General features: G+C 40.3%; 1 protein-coding gene across 1 annotated transcript; it reads right to left on the bottom strand.

Moving 5' to 3' along the window:
• Nucleotides 1-13,373: 13,373 nt before the first annotated feature.
• LOC131225689 (thaumatin-like protein 1b) lies at nucleotides 13,374-16,431 on the bottom strand. The gene is made up of 2 exons (XM_058221265.1): nucleotides 16,328-16,431; nucleotides 13,374-14,286 (listed from the first exon to the last, which is right to left on the bottom strand). Exons 1-2 carry the CDS (start codon nucleotides 16,374-16,376, stop codon nucleotides 13,610-13,612), a joined length of 726 nt encoding a protein of 241 aa, XP_058077248.1. The 5' UTR covers nucleotides 16,377-16,431; the 3' UTR covers nucleotides 13,374-13,609.
• Between the last annotated feature and the right edge of the window lie 5,936 nt (nucleotides 16,432-22,367).

The raw sequence follows: 22,367 nt of genomic DNA, 5'->3' as shown, positions 1-22,367 counted from the left end.
AGTGATTATGGAATTAAACAGGATTCTATGTTATTACATTGTGATAATTCCAGTGCGATAAATATTTCAAAAAATCCTATTCAGCATTCTCGTACTAAGCATATTGACATTAGATTTCATTATATAAGGGAATTAGTAGAAGAAAAAGTTATATCTCTAGAATATATTCCTATCGAAGATCAACGAGCTGACATTTTCACAAAACCTCTTGATAAAAGCAGGTTCAAAAAGATGAAATTTGATCTTGGCATGTGCATTTTAAATTGATAATTTATGCCTTCTTGTATAATATTGTATATATTTGCTAGATTGTATTCCTATTTTTGTAAAATTTGCAAGATATTAAATTTTTGGGTTTGTACGACCAGTCGTGAGTATACACGACCAGTCGTACTACGACCGGTCGTAGATACCCACGACCAGTCGTGGAGCACGGATTTCACTTCATATTGGGGATTTTTCACTTTCTTCCTCATTTCTTCTTTCTTCTCCTTGGAGCCGAACTTCGACTCGTCGAACTCATCCTTCAAGTTCTTCAAGGTTAGTGTTCCAAATCCGTTTTTCTTGCATATTTGTGTCAAGATTGCTTCCTTTTCTCTCTTGAAGCTTTCTATCTTGAAAATCATTGAGATTTGGGGTTGAGATTTTGAAAAATCTGTTTTGAGCAAACCCTCTTCTCAATCCTTTGCAACTTCTTTATTCCTTTAAATCCTTGTTGCAAATGGCTTCTAGAGGTAAGAAAACTACTTCACGTGGTCCTTCTTCTTCCTCCAGATCTACCCCTTTATCTAAACGTCATCTTCTTGTTCCCAATGATGATCCATCATTTGTTAGGGACATTAGATCTCGTAAGGTTATCGTTGAACATGCTGTTGATGTCAATCATATTGCTCCATTTGACATCCTTCCTATGCTTGAAACTGTAGGTTGGACTAACTTATTGCATTGGGGTGGGCCTGCATACCGGTCCATTGCCCAATCCATGTTTTCATGTATTAGTGCATTTTCACAGGATAATTTAACTTTTCAAATTTCTACTAGAGAAGGGCCATTTGACGTTGATCGTCATTTAATTTCAGCCCTTATGGAAATTCCTGTGAATGATGAGGGTATTCCAATTCATAACTTCACTGATAAACCCTCAATGGCTGAAAAACGCATGCTCACTAGAGACTTGTGTAATATGGATGTTCAATGGACTCAAAAAGGGAATGCGCTCCCCGCAAGGTATTTGTTACCCAAATACAGAATTCTTCACAGAATCTTTGTGTCTAATCTGTATCCTCGATCGGGTAATAAATCTGATTTAACTTCATTTATGGTTCGTGTTATCCATGCTATCTCAAATGGTACTCAGATTTGTTTGCCTTCCTTAATCTGTCATTTTATTCTTCAGTTTCGTCTCCATCCTGGTCATAGTGACATTCCATTTGCATACTTTATGACTGTATTGGCTACTCATATGTTAGTCGATATGCCTGTTGATGAAGCACCAATCCATCATCTGATCTTCAACAATACAAATATTAATAAGATGAAGTTGGATCTGCTTCCTGAACAAGGTGGTGGTGTTGATGGTGGTCCTGAAGAAGCTGGTGTTGATATTAATATGGATGATATTTTTGAGGAACTGGATTCTGACTCTGCTAATGATCCAGATTTTGTACCATCTGATGTTGATGCACGTCTGAGTGCATTAGAAGGTAGAGTTGAGGATATAAATGTTAAGTTGGAAAACATGTCTGTTGCTCATGATTTGCAATTCAAATACATGCGCAAATACCTAAGGCGCTTGAACAAAGGCATGCACCAACTTGATCCTTCTATTCCTGCTCCATCTTCAAGTTCTAATTCTGACTAGTTTCTATGAGACTTTTGGTATGTAATAACTTTATTACTTTGCTCTTGTTTGATTGAGTTTGAGTTGGATTCTATGTTGGATATTTGTTTTTCTTGATGTAATGCTGGATATCTGTGATGCTATCTTGAGTATCTCTATGACTCTTGTGCTATACTCTATTTCCTCCTCATGTTTACTCTCATTCCTTTATTTAGTTCTCCTTTGTCATCTTGTGACTAAAAGGGGGAGAATGGTTTATTGTTAATGTGATTGTGAGAGGAGTAGCATTGGTTATGTTACTCGGGGGGAGTGGGGTGTCAAGAAGAATATATGTTAATGTGATTGTGAGAGGAGTAGCATTGGTTATGTTACTCAGGGGGAGTGGGGTGTCAAGAAGAATATATGTTTGATCTTGTTTCTTGTTGAATGTTGAAACTGGTTGATGATTTGCAGGTATTAACCAGTTGTTTTACTTTATGTTTATCTTGGTTATGTGTTTTGTCACTAATTTGACAAAGGGGAGATTGTAAGTGCTATAGTTTATATCCCTGTTTGTTGTCAAATTTGTGGTGCCAAAATCACTATTATACTCTGTTATATATAACTTGCATAAGTGAAGCTCTCTCAAGGATCAACATACATGTACAAGCTAAGCTCACATCAAGCAACGCTCTCAAGTACAAGACTCAAGATCTTGAATGAAAGAACTGATCACAAGACAAGACTCTTGAATGCAAGAACTGCTCACAAGACTCAAGCTGAAAAGAAAAAGAAAGTACAAGGCAAGACTCAAGCTGAACTCAAGACTCAAGCTGAAACTCAAGCCACTTTCATGATTGAGCTACTTCAAGGTTTAGTCTACATCAAGACTTCAAGGCTCATTCTTCATGGTCTCTTGTTTCAATGTCCATACTTCATGATTGAGGTTTGTTTGACCATAGGATGACCTTAGAAGTAGGTCATTTCGGATACATAAGTCGAATGTTTATTTTACATGTGATTGGTCTGTTCTTCGACCAGTCTTAGGTCTTCTTCGACTAGTCCTAGACTTGCTTCGACCAGTCTAAGAAAATCCTCGACCAGTCGTAAGTTTGTTACAAATTCCGGATAAAATCTGTTAGCCTTCGACTAGTCCTGGAATGCATTCGACCGATCGTAGGAACAAGTGCCGCATCTTCGACCTCGTAGAATCTATGACTCAAGTCCGGAAAGATATTCAGGACCTACGACGGTCGAAGGAAACCTACGACCGATCGTAGGTGACCTACGACGATCGTAGGAGAGCTACGACGATCGTAGAACCTGCGCTTATCCCGCCTAATCTTTCAAATATCTGTTATGGCTTCGACTAGTCGAAGAGCACTCTAGACCAGTCGAAGACCTGATCTTCTCACCTATAAATAGTGCACGAATCTCAGAAGAAATCATCGATTTAATTATAGTATTCAAGCCAATCTTCGTCGAACTTCTGAGAGATAATTTTGTGCTCCATCTAAGCTAAGTGTGCTTATTTAATATCTTCTTTCCTTAGCTTTATTTTAATTGATTTTGTTTCTTATTCCAATCTAATTTGAAAAGAGGAATTGTTATTCCCTTTCTTTGGAATCAAAATCAATTAAGGCAAGCCCTATTTGGTTTAATTTAAAATCAATTAGATCTAGAACCATTGTAATCGAGTAACTGGACATTGAACTTGGACATTCAATCATCTACTTTGATTTGGTTCTACCGGGCTGCTACAACGAAGAAGATATTCAGGTATTTTACATATTGTAAATTCCTTTCTATTATTTTGGTTTCTTTCAAGATTTGCCAGAAAAATCTTGTTATATTGGTTATCTGAGGAAAGCCAGGAAAACTCAGAAGTGGGGGTTTTTTAATTGTGTAAGCCCACATACAAAGACACAATTGTAAGGGTTTTGGGTGAACCTGGGAAAACCTATCTTTAGTGAACGCTAATATCCCCTGTGTGAGGATATTAGGAGTGGAGTAGCTTTTTGTGTGGTTGTTGGATAACAGTTGGTGAACACAGGCGAACCACTATAAATCCTTTGAGTTGTGGTTGATTGATTTATTCTTTTAATTGTTTTTATTCTTTTTGTGGGATGTATGTATGGTGGTGAATGTTGTAATTATTTCAAGCTTTGTGAGAATGTTGTAATAGCTTAGAATTTACTTTCTGCTATTCCTTTATAAGCTTGTTTTTCAATTTCATTTTGAAAGTTGTTCCAACAGCAAGGTTGCCTGCCATTTTTATGGTGTATGGCTGTCCCTAGAACAATACATCTTTAATTACAAGTTATTTCAATTCGGTTCATATTTGTTTTTGTATTCCTCTTCGATTTGAGACTTGATACAAAGACCTTTCTAGAAATAAGGTTGTCCTACCATAAACTCTGTTTTTGGTGTAAGGTTGTCCTTAGAATAACGTTTGTATCAACCTCTCAAGATCTGAATTTTGAGGTTGTTTTTCTTTCTTGCATTATTATTTAATTTGGCTATCATTTTCTTTATTATTCCGCTGTTATAAGTTTTTATTTGGCATTGTCCTATTCACCCCCTCTAGGACATATAGCTTGGCCTTTTCAAGTGGTATCAAAGCCTAATAGCTCGTTCTAATAACGATTCAAAAGTGAAGGTTTAAGGAAGAAGAAGAACAGAAAGAATCTAAGATGATTCACCAACTTCTCTCTCACTTTCTCTCTCTTTTCCCCTCTCTTTCTTAGCTAGGGTTAGGAAATTCGTATGGAAAAGAGAGAGAGGGTTTTAAGGTCTTTATATAGGCCTAACATTGATGAAAATTACCCCAGGGCCAAGGTATACTTAGGTTATAACCAAAGCAGGCCTCTCTCGATCCAACGGAACACTTCTAATGGTCCTTTTTCCACGTACGGTCAGACTTAAGCTCACTGGCCATGGATCTAGGTTAGGCTGAGTTTTTATACCAATCGGATTCACAGATCAGCTGTGGCGGACCACACTCAATTCAACGGTCACCGAAACTCGATCAGGTCCACAAGCATAATGACCTTCCTGGGCCATCTTCCCTGATCCGATGGTGAAATTGGGTCAGAATCCAACGGTCAGATTGCTTAAAATCATCGCGCAAGCGACACGACTCAGATTTTATAAAGTCACATTTAATTTCTCACCGTTCTCACACTCTTCACTCCGGACTCAATCAAATCGACCTAGAACATCATCTGGACTTGATTTTTGAGGTGATAGCCAAGTCCAGCATAGTGACCATAACTGTCTAAGATCATCGCTATCGGACTTTCGACGCGCGGTCTAGGTCCGATCCAAAGCTTCTAAAAATTCCCAAGAGCAACTGGATTTATCATTGAATCCCAGATTTCAGAGTAACATAGCGCTAACGATACTACAGGTTTTGAGTCCTGCAGGTCAAATTTAAAGTGCTTGATGATAATTTCACAAGCAATCGAGTTTAGCGCTAATGAACCCACAAATAGCTTCTAAGGAAAATAGAGGTAGTACTCGGGTCTTGGTACGAAATTTTTCGGGTCATTGCAATCATCTAGTGGTTTCCCTGACAACTAAAAGCCATCGGCGAAGGCAATATTAACTACAAGTGCATTACCAAAAAAAGTGGATTATGACACCCACTACAATATTTGTGTTTAATTTAAGTCATCTATCCATTTTAAAAGCTCATTTTAAGGCATAGCCCAAAAAAGGAGGTATATTAAAGGCCTATGTGAACCACATAATAGGAAACAATAGAGATTAAACATATAGAATTGATAAGTGGTGTGCTCTAGTCGGAGCTTCAATTTACCTCCTTTTTAGGATCACACCCTAAAATAAGCTGTGGAAATGGATAGACAAGTGGATGAACAAAATACATTACACAGTGGGCTCCATGAGCCCGTCTCTGGCTCCGCTCAGATGCGGATTTCTTATTAAAGCCTTTCACATAAAGTTCATGTACTGGAAACCTAGGTGGGACCCACCATGATGTTTGTGAGAAATCCACTCCGTCCTTCCATTTTGTGAGATAATTTCAGCACTTGATACCAAAAATGAGCAAGATCCAAGACTCAAGTGGGCTGCACTAAAGGAAAAGGTGGGTAGGGAAATTCCTACCATTAAAACCTTCCCGGGGTTGAAAGTGATGTTTACATGCCTTCTATACCGTTCATAATGTCATTCCTACTGCGATGAACTGAAACAAAAAATATTAACCTGATTCAAAACTTATGTGGCCCCATGAATATTTCAACTGTGTACATTCAATCCTCACATTTTTGGTCCACTTGAGTACTGGATCTGGCTCATTTTTAACTTAGGTCCTAAAATGAGCTTACAAAATAGATGGACAGGTGGATTGCTAACAAACATCATGGTGGGCCCTACCTAGGTTCCCAGCATAAGAACTTCCTGCAAAGGCTTTTACAGGAAATCAGCGTCTGCTCCAACCCCAACTAGTTCGAAAGCGTATTGGTTGTTGTACCACGCACCGGCAACGTACTTGGTATGTTGACGTCACTAAGTTTCGTGGGTCCCATCATACGGTATGAGTCATATCCAAACCGTTTGTCCACCTAGTGAGTTCGTTGTAAGGCTTGAGTCGAAAAATAAGACGGATCCAAAAATCAAGTGGACCACACTATAAAAAGTAGTGGGAGGTTGAATGCCTACCATTGAAACCCTTCTAGGGGTCACAAAAATTTTAGATCAATATGATATTTGTTTTTTCTCTTCATCTAGGTCTATGAGCTTGTGAATGGATTGGATGGAAGGTAAACATTACGGTCAGCCCTACGGATTTTTTAACGGTGATAATCATTGTCCCACTACTATTTATGGTGTGGTCCACTTCAGGATCTAGAATGATCTCTGCAAATATATGAATGGTGTAAATATAATAAATACATCATTGTGGGGTCCATGTAACTTTAATCTCAATTGAACTGTTCGTACAACTCAGAGCTCGAGGAAAGTTGACGCTCGTCTTCCCACAACGAAAACAGATGAGCTACTCCTCGAGCCACTAGCGTGGTCGGTGCTCTGTGGGACCCGCCATGATGTATGTGTTTCATCCATGCCGTCCATATTTTTTTGTAGTTAATTTTTTGCTATGAGCCAAAAAATGAGGTATATTCAAATCTCAAGTGGATCACATTACAGGAAACAATGTTGATTGAATGAAAACTCTGGCGGCTAAAACCGTCACCCTTAACCGTCGAAGATGCTGACGGTGAAAACTCTAGTGGCTAAAACCATCACCCTCAACCGTCGAAGACGCCAATGGTTTAAATTTGTAGGCGAGCAACGTCCACGCCTCCTTTCCCGACAGACCGTCCAACGTCTTTTAACCATCAGGGAAGGTCATTGCCGACGGTTTTTAGCCATCGTCGTTGCCTGATTTTTTAGTAGTGAGTTCTAGGCTTTGGATTCAGATTATACAAGTCATCTGAACAAAAGGATGTTTATCACGGTTATGGCTTCACATTAGCAGACAGATTGATATGTTGGAGATTTACGCTATAGTTTGTAATAGCGTTGTTTACAACCGAGGTGGAATACATGGTTATGATGGAGGCATTAAAGGAGGCACTGTAACTAAAAGGTCAGATAGGAGAACTTGGGTTGAAGCATGAGGTGAATATATCGGATGCATTGAGATAGAGTATTATCCCTTTGGAAATGAATCAGGTGTATCACGCGAGAGCGAAGTACATTGGCATGAGGTTCTATAAAATATGAGATCTCATTACTTTAACATGGATTATATTTTAGAAGATTCACATAGATGAGAATACCACAGACATGTTAACAGAGCGATGATCAAAGAGAAGTTCAAGCACTACTTGGGCTTGATCAATCTCACTAGCCATTAATGAGATTAGGTATCCTTATACAGGTGTGCGGATGGAGCTGTGTTTCGAGTGAAGAATGCAGGGAGTGGTCTATGCTTAAGGTGGATGTTGCATGAGAGATATTCTGGGTGACTTTGTAGAATGTAAGTTGAGGTGAAGATTGTTGTGCATGATGCCTTGGATGTTATCAATCTATTGTGCTGAGGAATCTTGTCTCAGTTTAACCAAGATTATTTTCAGTTCGACCAAAAATTGGTGGATTGTCAAGATTCACTCTATGATGATTTGCACATTTTTTGCTCGACTAAAAAGTGCAGTTGGGTTAGTTTGTTTAGACCGAAGGCTACATTCGGTCCTACTGAACAGTTAAATAGATTAGTGCAATTTGGGGTATTTAAGTCCTATTCCCATTTAGGGCTTGGTTAATTTGAGTGTTTTCTCATCTGTAATCAAGGAGGTGAGTAGTATTGTAGGGCCCTTATCCTAGTCCGTACCATTCCGTAGACTCTCGCGATCCTTCCCATCGAATTCCGGCAACCCGCAATCTATAATCGATATTTTCGCACGACCATGAGTTGCATCCCGTATATTAGAGTTGGCCAGATCCGAGACTTCTACCCTAGCAACTGCGCTGTCACCGCAGTTCCAACGCCACATCTCGCGCACCTATGCGATACCCAAGCCAGGAGTTGTGGGCCCGTGTTTATATCGAGAAAACGTCGTGCATTGCAAATCCTGAGAAGGGAATCTCTATAATCTATCAAATCAATCACATCAATCAATTCAAGTACACCCATACTTCTCTTTTTCCCAAAGTCAAACAACCCATACCCCTCAAGTCAAGTACACCCATCACTCACCCATCACATCCATCCCTTTCCCTTACATCCCCTCTCTCTCTCTCTCTCTCTCTCTCTCTCTCTCTCATTCTCCACCCATTCTCCCAAGCAACTCAAGGAGATGAAACGTCCAAGGGAGAGGAGAAGCTAGGTGTAGCCCACTTCCTACCCCCTCAATCCTCACCATCCAACCCTTCTATTCTCATCATCCTCCATCAAAGAGGAAGCTTAGGAGCTTGGGAGATCAAGGAGCCTAAAAGAAGATCCAATGATGGGTGTTCATAGCGTTAGATATCTATTTTTTTTTATTTAGGGCCCACATGATTTGGGACCCATCTTGATGTATGCATTGTAAGAAAGGGAGGGCCCATAGTAGTGGGGTCCCTCCTCTCCCTCTCTCTCTCTCTCTCTCTTGATGCATGGCCCACCTGAGGATGCATGTGTTTTATCCATGCCATCCACCTTCGTGAGACCCACTTAATGGATGTGTCGGATCTACATCATCCAACCTGTTATTAGGTTTGAACGGGAGGGAAAACGTAAATATCAGCAGCTAATGGGCCACACATGTGGACCTACCTTGATGTGGGCGGATGGGACCCACCTTGATCTATTTATTTTAAATCCACACCGTCCGCTGGATTGGGACGGTGGAATGCCAACCGTGATGTATCCGATAATCCAAGCCGTCCATGGGTCCCACGTGGGAGCAACCCTGATGTATGTGCATTATAGCCACACCGCCCATCTATGTGGGGCCTGATCCAGGTTGTCCAAGGCCTGGACGCTGGACCAAAACATATATATATATATATATATATGTAAAATATATAAATATAAATATATATGTATATAATATCATATGGTGGGCCCATGTGGGACCCACCTTGTATGGCTACTAAGTGGCTAGAGCATCCCACACCAACTATATAGCTGATGTACGACGTAAGCAAGTTTTATGGCCCACCACGAGGCATGTGAGATCCACACCATCCAGCCACGTGGACGGTGGATCTCACCATGAGGTATATGTTATATCCCAAACTGTCTATCCTTTTGGTGCGTGTGGGGCCCACCCACACGTGCTGCACGTGTGGGATGAGACCCACCTTGATGTAATCTACACTGTCTGTGCATGGACGGTGCTGGTGCTGTGGGACGCACCCTGATGTATTTGTTTCAACAATGCCATCCCTCCATTTGATTGGCTGGATGGCAGGACCCACCCACACGTGCTGCACATGTGGGGTGCGGCCCACCTTGCTGTATGTAGTCTATATTAGTATCATCCATCTGGACAGGCCGTGTGGGGTAGTCAGTGATATATGGGTCTTATCCAGACCGTCTAGCCCTCTGGACGGTGGGACCCACCTCATGTATGTGTTGTATATTCACGCCATTCATCTATATGGGCCCACCTTTATATGTTTCTTACATCCAACCGTTCGTCCATTTGCTGGATGGGTAGGGCCCACCAGATGATGTGTTGTATATTCATCCGTCCATCTGGACGGTGATTTGGGTAGGAGCCCACCTTGATGTATCTGTTCTATATCCACACCCGTCCATTTGAATGGGTGGTGTGGGATACACCGAGATGTATGTGTTTATATTCACATCGTCCATTTGGAGCCGACCGTGATGTATGTGGCTTACATCCACGCTGTCTGTCCGTTTTGGGCTATGTGGACCCCTACCTTGATGATGTGTCGTATATCACACCGTCCATCTGCATGTGGGGCCGCTGCGACATATGTGTTTTATCCATCCTATCCGTCCATGGACCCCACATGATATATCTATTCTATCCAAGCCATCCGTCCATGGGCTGGATGTCCAGCTGGCCACCATGATGTGCACGTGTTTGATCCGAGCCATTTGTCCATTTGTGCGGCCCGCCGTGATGTATGTGTTGTATATCTATGCCGTTCATGTATGAGGCCCATGTAATGAGATCCATTGTGATGTATACGCGGCCCATGTATGAGGCCTAAGTGATTTATTTATGGCCCATTTAGTGAGGCCCATTGTGATGTATATGTCGCTCATGAGTGAGGCCCGATGTGTTGTATATGAAGCCCATGTGATGCGGCTCATTGTGATGTATATGAGGCCCATGTGATGTGGCCCACTTGATGTATATAAGGCCCATGTAATACGACCCATTGTGATATGTGAGGCCCTTATGTGAGGCTATGGGCCCACTATATGTTTGGCCTTATGAGGGCCACTCCTTGGGAGAAATGTTGGTTAAATGTCCACATTGATGGGTAATGATGGTTAAATGTCCACATTGTGACCTTCCCTTAGGCCCTTTGTTACGCCGTTTGTCGAGGCTGATTATCGATGCCAGTTATCGATACCGATTATAAGTATGTAACAATATAACATCATGATACATGCCCATAAGCATCATCTACATGTTTGTTATGAGATGTGATTGACCATTGCATATACCATAGGGCAGGTTGTTCATGAAACTCCTTGATAGATGGAGTTGCCCTACATGATCGTGCAATACGTGCAGGTTTGATGCATGACTGGATGGTATGACTCATACCTCTCGCATTTATGTGACATGATCACTTGGCGCCCTAGCGATATTAGGGCTATGGTCTCCATAGGTTCATCGTGGATGGCCAGATGGGATACCGAAAATATTTAGTTCTAGCACTGTGGGCACATAGAATATCCTTGGATGAGAATCCTAGAATCCTTTAGTATCGGGGAAGACTCCAACGTCTAGACCGAGTGGATACATGAGCGCCTGGGTGCCGAATACCAATAGGCGGAGTTTCCCATTGTGTTGAGGTCGGTTGGAAGGGGGTGTAGCCTTATCCACCCAAGTGAGGGGGTTGTAAGCTATGCTGAGTTTGACCAGCTCATAAATGGGTCTGTTATCGACGAGCCAGGTAAGTATTGACAAACTACTGGCTAGGTAGATAGTGAGGTCTTTTCCACTCGTTGGTTGTGTGACTAGGGAGGCAACAACCATTGTGAAGTGTACTGACCCCGGTGATATTCTAAAGATGAGTCATACTGATATGTGGACTTATTAAGCAAGAGTTGTATGCTCATCATTTTACCTATTCATTCATTCATTCACTATTCACTCAGGCTGGTGGTGCGTAACTAATTGTTGTGTATCTTCGCAATAACTAGGATTTCGGCTGGGGCGCGTGACTAACCTGAGATCAGGAGTTTACCACATTGAGTCTATATATCCAAATTTAGGTATGGGACTGGTTTGGATAGAAGTCCCTTGTGATGGACCTCATAACATGTGATACTTCGTACTATCATCTTGACTTCACACTCCGCTTGGTCATTTCATTCGCATTGCATATTGCATTGCATCCTCGATATCTGAGAGTTAGTTCACTATGACTCTGCATTCGTATAGCCGATCTGCATTGCATGCTCTGATATTGTATGACTTATGGATTTACTAGTATTTCTGCTTACTCTGATATTTGCTTACTTGGAACTTACCTTGAGCACACACTTTCACCATCATCTAAGCTTTCTATAATTTTATGCACGATAGATGTGTGCAGGTGGCATTAGGTCGCAGCAGCGTTGATCTTGTAGCGTGTAGCTGTTTTCTGGAGCTTTGATTTTCGATATATATATTTTCTCTTTCAGCATTGTATTCACCTGTTTATATTAGTGGATATGTGATGATGTTGTTGCCTTTGTGATTTGGGTAAACTTATGGTTATGCTTCTTACGAGATAAATGTACATTTGAAAATCCTCCTTGTAGGATCCAAAGATCGAAATTTGGCGTATGGGCGCTGGGAGCCGAGAATAGGGTACTATGGAGGCTGTCGGCACCGGATTCGGTGATTGAAAATTTTGTGAGCCCGGTTTCCGAGTTTGGGGCGTGACAAGTATAATCTTTAAGGCTTTGATTATAGTGAATTTCTGTTGATTTGTTCTGTGGTTTTTTTTTTCCACAATGATTTTCCACGTAAAATATTTTGTATTTATGGTTGCTTGCTTTATTTCTTGGTTATTCTATTTTATTTGATTGTTTTATCTTTGTTGAACGTTCTTCTGCAAAGCGCATAGATTAACAGTGATATAATATCCAAAATTCCAATACTTATGGTTGATATGAGTTTGTTGAGGGCTCTAAATTTTAATAATAAAATTAGCATGCCCAAATTTGTGGTCCACTCAAGGCTCATATTTATGTAATTTTAGGTTAAAATGTATATTTTATAGGACTTATTGTAATTATAATGTCTAATGTAATATATATACATTAATCTGGGGTGTTGAAAGTGATTTACTTAATAAAATTTAAAATTTTGTAAATATAATATAAAATTCCATCGCATTTTATTTACTTCCATCCAAATAGAATATTTAGATTTTGATGCAATTCATTTACTCTCGTCCAAACATAACTTGAATATTTCATTTACTCCCAATTCATTTACCTTCCATTCCATTTCCCATTTACGTCATTTATAGGCTCCCAAACGAGCCCTAAGCAACTCTAAAATGTCTAGCTGGCAGTAGATTGAGCTTTATTAGACAATGGCAACTCAGCACCATATTTTAAGCCCAAATATTATTTGCATGTTAAAAACCAAAGAAAAAAAAAAAAAAAAAAAGGAAACAGGAGGCGCCCTATATGCATCCACGAGGGCTGTCTACAGTGACAGTACTGGAGATGGTGTCTATTTGAGAGAAAATGTATAAAGAGGAAGAACCTAAGACACCGTGCCAAAATTAGGGTTAGGTTCTGTGGTCCCTCTGCGCCTTATACACACACACACACAAAAAACGAAATATATGATAGTCTGTCTATTTACAAAATGAATACTTGTTACACTAACCATGAAAAGAACATTTCTTGCACAAAATGCACCTTTTATACTAAGTAGATCTCCCCTTGCATAGTTGGAGTTCTATAGTTCTTTTTATTCCATTCGGGAACAAAGCAAAGCAAGACATAACATAGCAAAACCTAAACTAAAACCTAGGAAAAGTGACCATACGTGGGACCGACATGAGCAACAATAACATTTCCCAGACAAGGATAGTAGCTCAAAACCTTCTATATGGTTATTGATCTCATGGGCAGAAGGTGAGGAGGTAATTAGCTTTGGTGCACGTGAAAGTACTGGTAGGATCATCATAGGCATAGCTATAGGCTGTGGGACATGCATTCTTGAAGATCATAGAGTAGTTATTGGCCTTGCATTTGTCTGGTGTACCAAATGCACCCCTGCAACAATATTCATCACTGTTGAACTCCAAGCAAGCACTCTTACAGGCAATGATCGCACCATCTGATGCAGTGACCCCCAACTCCATCGGGCAGATTGAGTTCACGTCTTCGTCACAACTGCTCTTGGAACACTCACCTGAACCTCCCTGTGGAATAATGGACATAGGCAAGTTAAAACCATCGACCAGGCTTGTGTCATAGAAATCTTTGCCGCCGTCACCCTGCAACGTGAACTCTGCTAAGGTGGCTGGTGGTGCGGCGCCCGCACCGTTGCATGCAACGACGCCGCTGCCACAGTCTGCCGTCGCACATTTGAACCTTCCACTAGTGTCTGTGGTGCAGCGGGTCCGGCCCCAGAACCGGCCGCCCCATGCGTTGGGAGCATCCAATGAGACTGCTGCGCCCTGGGCGAGCTCAAACCCCGTTTGGGAGAGCTGGGGCTTTCTGGGGTTGTGTAACGTGCCGGGCCATACTGTGTATGTACACCTGTTTATGAATCTGAATGTTGCTGATTTGGCCCCTGATATCACAAATTGAAGAATTATCATCAGCTTTTAATCCTGAGATTATCTTTATGGCCCAAACAAGTGGTCGTGCAAGTGGACGCGGATTAGCTAATGACAACTTGAGTAGCGAGACTTGGCATTGAAGTGACGTGACCAAGTTATGTGGGGCCCACCATGATGTATATGTTGTATCTGCACCGTCCATACATTTGTAGAGATTATTTTAGAACATGATCCAAAAAATGAGGCAGATCCAAGGCTGGAGTGGACCCCACCACAGAAAACAGAGGGGAGAGTGACACCCGCTGTTGAAACTTTCCTATGGTCTACCATGATGTTTATTTGAGACCCAAACTGTTCATATATTAACGCAGACATGAAAGAAGGGAAAACACAAATATGAGAAGGTTCATTGAAAACTTTTATAGCCCTTGGAACTTTTTAACGGCGGGAGTCACTCTCCCCACTGTTTTCTATGGTGGGGTTCACTTGAGCTTTGGATCTGACTCGGTCTATGGATCATGCCCTAATATAATCTCTCCGGTGTCCACTCGAGCTTTGGATCTGACACGGTCCATGGATCATGCCCTATTATAATCTCTCATGTCTATACAAAACATAGATCATGGTGGGGCCACGGAACTTGGTGACGTCACTTCAGTAGTGAGTCTCGGTACTCAACCTGTAAGTAGCGAATCCGCGTACCCTGCAAGTACTTTCTGAGCCGTTCATGTCACTGTTACTTATATGCTATAATCTTATAATCATGCTTCATCGGTTATCCTGAGCTCTGAATCATGAAGTTGAATATGAGCCATTAAATTCTTATCGTCATACACAATTACCCGTTCAACAAATGCATTTCAGGATTGCCAGGTTAACGTACGGTACAGAACATGAACGGTTTGGAACATCATTTAAGATGCAATATCGGGTGAAACTACCCCATTGTGGTACTGGGAGGCGGTTTTACTCGCAGGATCCTTACTCTTGCTCGGTGGTAGACTCCCAGGAGTTTCAACACCCGGCCAAGGGTTCGAGCATCCATACGTGATGAAATCCCACTATGTCGAATATCCTAAAATGATCTTCCAAAATAGATGGAGGTGGGCCACGTAGCTTCCCACTGCAGGAACTTCCTCCGAAAGGTTTAGCAGGAAATCGAGCACCCGTGGGGCCTACCTTGATCTATGTACGGGTATTATCCCAACAATAAAGCAGATTCATTTATCAAGTGGAAACAGTGTTGACCATTAATAGCCCTCAAAAGGTTTAGATCAAGTTTATATTTGTTTTTTTTTCTCTGTGTTCATTTAAGTTCTACTTTGATGTTTATATGCCATTCAAATCTTTTATAAAGTCAGTCCAACTGAGATGAAGTGAAAATACAAAATAAATAAATAAATAAATAAATCTGGATACAAAACTTTTATGGTCATATGAATGATTCAATGGTGGTAACTGAAGTCCCATTGTTTCCTCTCATGTGGCCCACTTGAGTTTTAAATCTACCTTATTTTTTGTGGAATATCTTAAAATGAGCTTGCAAAATCAATGGACTGATGAATTTCTCAAAAACATTATGGTGGGCCAACATGTATCCCAGCCCAGGAACTTCATGCAAAAGGCTACTCGTCCAAGAGGAAGCGAATTGCTGCCACAGACTACCGACGTCACCGAGTTCCGTGGGCCCACCATGATGTACGAGGATGGCCCCACAGTCATGACATCACGTAGCTTGGTGGGAATGGGTCACCACGCAATTCGCTTACCATCTTCTTGTTCCTGTAGCTCTTCCCTACTATTTGACACATTTAAATTGATCTGAATCATTGACCTAGTGAAATTTTGAACCACGATCCAAACCATTAACATGGGCAGCAATCTATTTATGCTGGCAGCCATTTTTCAGCTACCCAATCGAACATCTATGATGATTTCAGCAACATTTGCCGTAATGGTCCATCCAAAAGGTGGCTTCACTAGACCAACACTTATATTCACCTCAGACGTATGCCACATAGAGCATGAAAGGGTTAAGGCCTTGCTACTAACCTGAGACTAGGAGAGCCAAAACAAGGGAGATGAAAACCCGTTTCTCCATCTAAAAAAGCTTAAAGTGTGCTTCTTTAGCTTGGGTAAGACGGTGTAGGAGCTCTGCATGTATTTATAGGTGAAAAGGGAGGGCTGGTTTTCAGAAAAAAAAAAAATGCTGCATTTTGGGCAGCAGATTTTAACCGGTCTTCTCTGACTTTTCCTCACGGATAACAAATACGGAAGCAGATTTCCTGCAGCTAGAGCTGGGCACAAACTGACCCAATCCAATGGATTTGACCCGATCTGAAGCAAACTGAAGGTCTGGAACGGTGCGGTTCGAGTTGGATCAGTCAGATCTGACCATTAATCGGATCAACTTCGGATCATGGTTAATCCAGACCGATCCGAACCGAATGGATCCGATCCGAGCCGATCCGGAGTGATTCTTATGAATATTTATCACATATATTTATCTTATGAATTAACAAATAAACATCACCGGGACCTTATAAAATTTTCAATGGTGGAAATCAATACTTCTACTTTTTCCTATGTTATGGTCTACTTTAGCTTTGGATATGCATCAATTTTGGGTTCAACCACTAAAATGATCTAGAAAAACGAATGAACGGTGTGGATAAACCACATGCATTCACAGTGGACCCCAACAGAGTTTACTCAGTACGATAAGAGCCCACTAAGTTACGTGCACAACACGTCAACACAGGTAGCGGCTTACAGCTGCCAGCTGGTGTAGATACGTGTCGTGCAAAGACGAGCCCACTGAGTTACGTGCACAATACGTCAACACAGGTAGTAGCTTACAGTTGCCAGCTGGTGTAGATACATGTTGTGCAAAGACGAGCGGAGACACACCTCGAGCTTTGAATTGCACGAATGGCTCAAATGAGATCAAAATTACTTGGGCCCACAATGATGTATTTATTATATCCATACTATTTATCCATTTTTCATGATCATTTTAGAGCATTTGCAAAAAAAATAAAAAATAAAATGAATCATATCTAAAGCTCAAATGGACCACACTGAAAATAGCAGCGAGGATAATGATTTTCACTGTTAAAAAATTCGTAAGACCCACCATAATGTTTATTTTCCATCTAATCCGTTAATAAGGTTAAAAACTACATTGATGAAGAGGAAAAACAAATTTCATATTAATCCGAAACTTCCTTGATCTCCAAAAGGGTTTCAATGGTAAACGTTCAATCCCCCACTGTTTTTTATAGTGTGGTTCAACTGATCTTTAGATCTGTCTTATTTTTCAGCTCAAGCCTTAAGACGAATTCTCCAAATGGATGGATGGTTTGGATATAACACATACCTCATAGTTTGATCCACAAACCCAACCTGATCTGAACCGTATCCAACCCGATCTGACTTAGTTTCCTTGACCGAGTCGGACTCGGTTCAGGTCAGGCCAACCGTGTATCGGATCAGTTCGAGTCAGATGTCCCAGACTCGGTGCCGGATCGGATCAAGTTCGGACAACCCATGTAGATTTCGGACCGAATCAAGTTGGACCCAATCCGATCCGACTCAGTCTGATGCCTAGCTCTACCTGTAGCACCAGCAAGGAATATACCTCTGGCCATATGTTACCTGAGCTCCATCGGGCATCATGATATATGTGTTTTATCCATGTCATCCATTTATTTTGCCAACTCATTTCAGGACGTGGTCCAAAGCCCAAGCGGACTCTTAATAACATTGTTTATGTTGACACTCGCTATGTTTTCTGTCACATGTAATGTATGGGGGCGTGCTAGAATCGATGTAGTGGTTCGATCCAAACTGATCAATTTCGACCCCCGACATCAAAAGATGGGTTGTTCTTTGCATTTCATAAGAAATTTTTTTTAGTATATAGTAAAAAAAAAAAAAAAAAACTCATAATCCACTAAGAGTAACTATAAGAATGCATCACTTGAAAGAACTATTTGATATTAGATAAAGGATGAATCCAACATATGAACCTAGATTTGTATTACAACTAAATACTATAGTTAAGAATTACCATTACTTGATTATCGTTGCTCATAGGAAATAGCTAAGTTATGATAAGGAAAGATATATTGCAAGATAGTTGAAAGATAATTTAATTGGTTTGTTTGATTGGTATAAGACCCCTTACTTTACTATTTCTCTGGCTATTTATAAATACCTTCTATCTATCTTATTCTTGTATATGTTTCTGTCATTACTTAAGTAGTTACGATAGTCGAAGAGTCTCTCTCTGGATTCTTCTCTTGTTATGTTTTCCTTTTATGAATGTTCCTCTTCTGTCGACCAAGCTCTCTATTTCTCGATCTCTTTCTTTATCTTGAAGTGCTCAACCGTGTTTCTTTCTTCGCCACTTAAACTTTTGGATTACCCGGCTACATTACTTCATCAACCATCTAATGACATGTAAAATTGGATTTATATGTCAGTTGTAATTATGCAAAAACCACTCCAAGTATCTTGAAGATCTTTCATTCACCTCTTATTTCTCATGTGATGCTACATGTCACCTTCTTATTGGCTTCTTCTATAATGACCACAAATAGGGTATAACATTGCCCCCCCACGTTGCTTCACCCTTAGGAAAAATGTGAAAGTGACGTTGTTCCATTACCAAATGTAATTGATGCAATCGGCCATTGGTCCACATTGTCACCCCATTGATTCTACCTAACCGAGGCTAAACCAAAATATATTCTTTACCTCTTCCCTCTAAGCTGTCCATATCACACATCATATAGAATCCTATCGTACAAAGAGTCATGATTGCCCTTTCATTAATGTGTACGTGTAACGGCCGATACATAAACACAACTCTAAGTTTGGGTTTACCTTTCTTTACCCTTCGCTTCTTCTCTCTTGTGTCGAAACTCCATTTCTAAACTTCTTTCTATTGATCATCATGGTTGCATCTTCATCTTCTTTTGTTCCAGTCTTCCAACTAGAATTGTTCATTAAAGATCTGGATGTTCTTTCTTCAGTAGTGGTCAACGACATTTTCTTCAATACTCCTATTGAACTGAATAAGGTATTGTTAACTCTTTTGCTTAATCTTATATCCAAAGGTTATTGACAAACAACTGTATGAAATTGAACCATACTTTCCAAAGTGCCCTAATGAAATTCTTCTTGTTCAATCCGATCTTTTCTCCCCTTCTAATGCTTTAAAGTCTTCAAGATCATGGCCAAAATTAATGAATGGTTGAGTAGAATGGTTTACTTGTGTTGAAGTATAGCATGACAACAAATGGAAGTAGGTTGTAATATATGAATGTATCAAAATTTTCATGCACAAATGTCTAGTCAATACTTTCCTCAACTTTTTGGAGTCAATCAACCAATACATTCTATTTTGGATGTGGCCCCATGGGTCTAACAATCATGGATGTATGTGCCTTCACCCATCTTTTACCATTTGGTGAACCTGTTTATCCAGGCTCTGCTTCGAAAAATTAACATTCATTTACTCTTCCAAACAAGACCAGCAAGGCATATTCCACTTTTATGCCACTACAACACAAATCTCAAGATGAAGTTAATGAGAAATAACACACAAATTTCCTTTTATTGTGAATTTGTCAATTTCTGTTATGTGTGAGTGCTCTTCAAATTACCAAGGAACGCATCCATCTGGTCAAGACGCTCGCTCAAGGATGCCAGCTTGCTCTCGCCCATTTTGTGCTCGGTCACCTTTATCACAGTATGTTTGAAGCAAACAAGAAAGTTTTTACCACTATGGCAGGCCTATCTGGCTTGTCCAAATGTGGTTCTATGAATATTTTAAAGCAAAATTCATCAAATTTGTTCCAACATATGGAATTCACTTCTTTTGGCTACCATAATATCCTTTACCCCAAAGTCAATATTCCTTCATTGAGTGTATGAGTTTCTTCCTTTATTTTACCCTTAATAAGTTTAACAATTCCTTCTATCCATTTAAAGATAAATAATTTAGCTTAACCCAATTCACAGAAGACTACGGACCGACCGATACTGTGATGGCAAGCCTCAAAGATGCGGCTTGAAAGAGTTATTTGATCTATAGAGGCCTACCATATGGCAGCGTAGATACAGGTGTTAATGCTAAGGATGGAATTGAACAATACTACTCTAATCTTCTTTCTCATCAATTTGGTTTGGCCTAAGGCATTCCATTTTCATTTATTCATCAAACTTGCAACCAACCGTTAACTCATCGACTAGTTGCAAATTCAGTCAGCACATTTCAAACTCTCTATAGAGCATTTGATTCTATAAGCTCTTCTTTCATACTTCCGCCTTTTACCAACTATCCTCAGAAACTAAAGTCATTTCACTCCTTCTGGAAAAACTATTATAGGACTTTGATTAGAGGTTCCATGAATTGATCATCGGCTGGCTTTCTCCTTCATCCAAAGTGGAGAAACCTATGGCCGAGAAGAAGAATATGACTAAAGAAGGCACCAAAAAATCGACTACACCTCAGTCAGCTGTCTCCTTTACATAGGAAGACACGATCAAAGAATACGACTTCAGTCACATCGACCATCCCATCCCTAACACTAATAAAGATGGTTGAACCTCCTTTCCCATTAATAAGAACAATCGAGCCAACTCAACCTAAACTGAAGCATCAGAAGACCACAGTTGGGTCCAGCTAAAGTGGTTGTGACAACTACTTTAATCCTAGCACCTATAGCTTCTTCAATTATTTTGAAGATTTCTGAGCTCAGGACTCTCTCAGCTCGTCATACATTTCTTACAAGTTCTAGTCGATCTGCTTTAGGTATTTCTTCTTCGGCCATAACTATTGCAGCTTTTAAAAAATATTACAAAACCAAAATTTGGCTGGGTATTTCTCATTCACATTATTCTTGAGAGATGGAAGAAGCATATAAGAGACATAAAGATGCTTACTTCAACGGGATTTTTAATAAATGGCAAAGTGAAAATGAAAGATTAAATGATCTTAATCTTTCTTTTGATTGATTGCTCAAGCCATATATCATAATCCTCCATATTTTGCTCGTTCCAACTAAGCTTTGGCTTTAGTCGTCGATCCCACTAAAATTTTACCCAAGGTGACTGATTTACCGCCGCAGCTATTCAGTCAAATTTAGGTGGATGTTGTTCAATATTTTGTTCTTTTCCTTTTTAATTATTTTTCAATCCACCAATCTTACTCTGTCCCTTCTTTTTCCACAATAATTAGAGAGCTCTCAGCCTCTGAAAAGCTAGTATCTGTATCACCTCCTCAAGTTGAGACATTTATTTCGGAGACTTTGGTCGATGTTGCTCAGTCTCGTATAGAAAGACTCGAAGTTTCCAATTCAGAAGAGACAATGAGTGACATTCGTCAATCAGAAAATCGGACAGAAAGTCAAACTTAAGAGGAGGTAATAATATACCAGCCCGCAGAGTCCTTTAGTTTTCTATTAAACTTTGTAACTTCATCGCTTGCACCTAATCAATATCAGGGAGTTATGGAATCAGTCATGCCAACCTTATCTTCCATTCAGACTGCACCATTCACAAAACTGACCAATTAAGTAGACCTTACCCCAGTCAACGAACACAGGATGGTTCTTGTGAATGAAACAGAAGTATTGATAGAAGAAATCTCTCAAACAACCGAAGTTTATCCTGGTCGAGCTAGGTAGATTCCTACGGTTGATGTCTTTGGGTCTATGCCCCCATCGTCTGATATTTCTTGTGCCTTATCTTCTCTGTAACGCCCTGAAATTCGGGGGTCGAGCATAACTCGGCTCCCGAGTTCCAAAACATCACTTATGCAACATAATTAATGAGAGATGTATGTTGACTGTATTAGTGCATAAACATGGGATAGATTAAGCCAAAACGCAGATATGATTCAAGGGTAAGTGAATAAAGCAAGCGGAAGACTTATAGTAAAATATGTGTACAAGTGTAAGTCACTGAATTACATATACAACCAGATCGTGTAAAAGTGTTATTTATCAAAATTATAAGTACAAGTTACATCATTTCGTTCCCAAAATAATCATCCCATAGATCCCGATCGAGGCTCGCTAGA

This window comes from Magnolia sinica, chromosome 14 (genome assembly GCF_029962835.1).
Source record: "Magnolia sinica isolate HGM2019 chromosome 14, MsV1, whole genome shotgun sequence".
NCBI classification, from domain to species: domain Eukaryota; kingdom Viridiplantae; phylum Streptophyta; class Magnoliopsida; order Magnoliales; family Magnoliaceae; genus Magnolia; species Magnolia sinica.
This window is presented reverse-complemented; position numbering and strand designations above follow the sequence as displayed.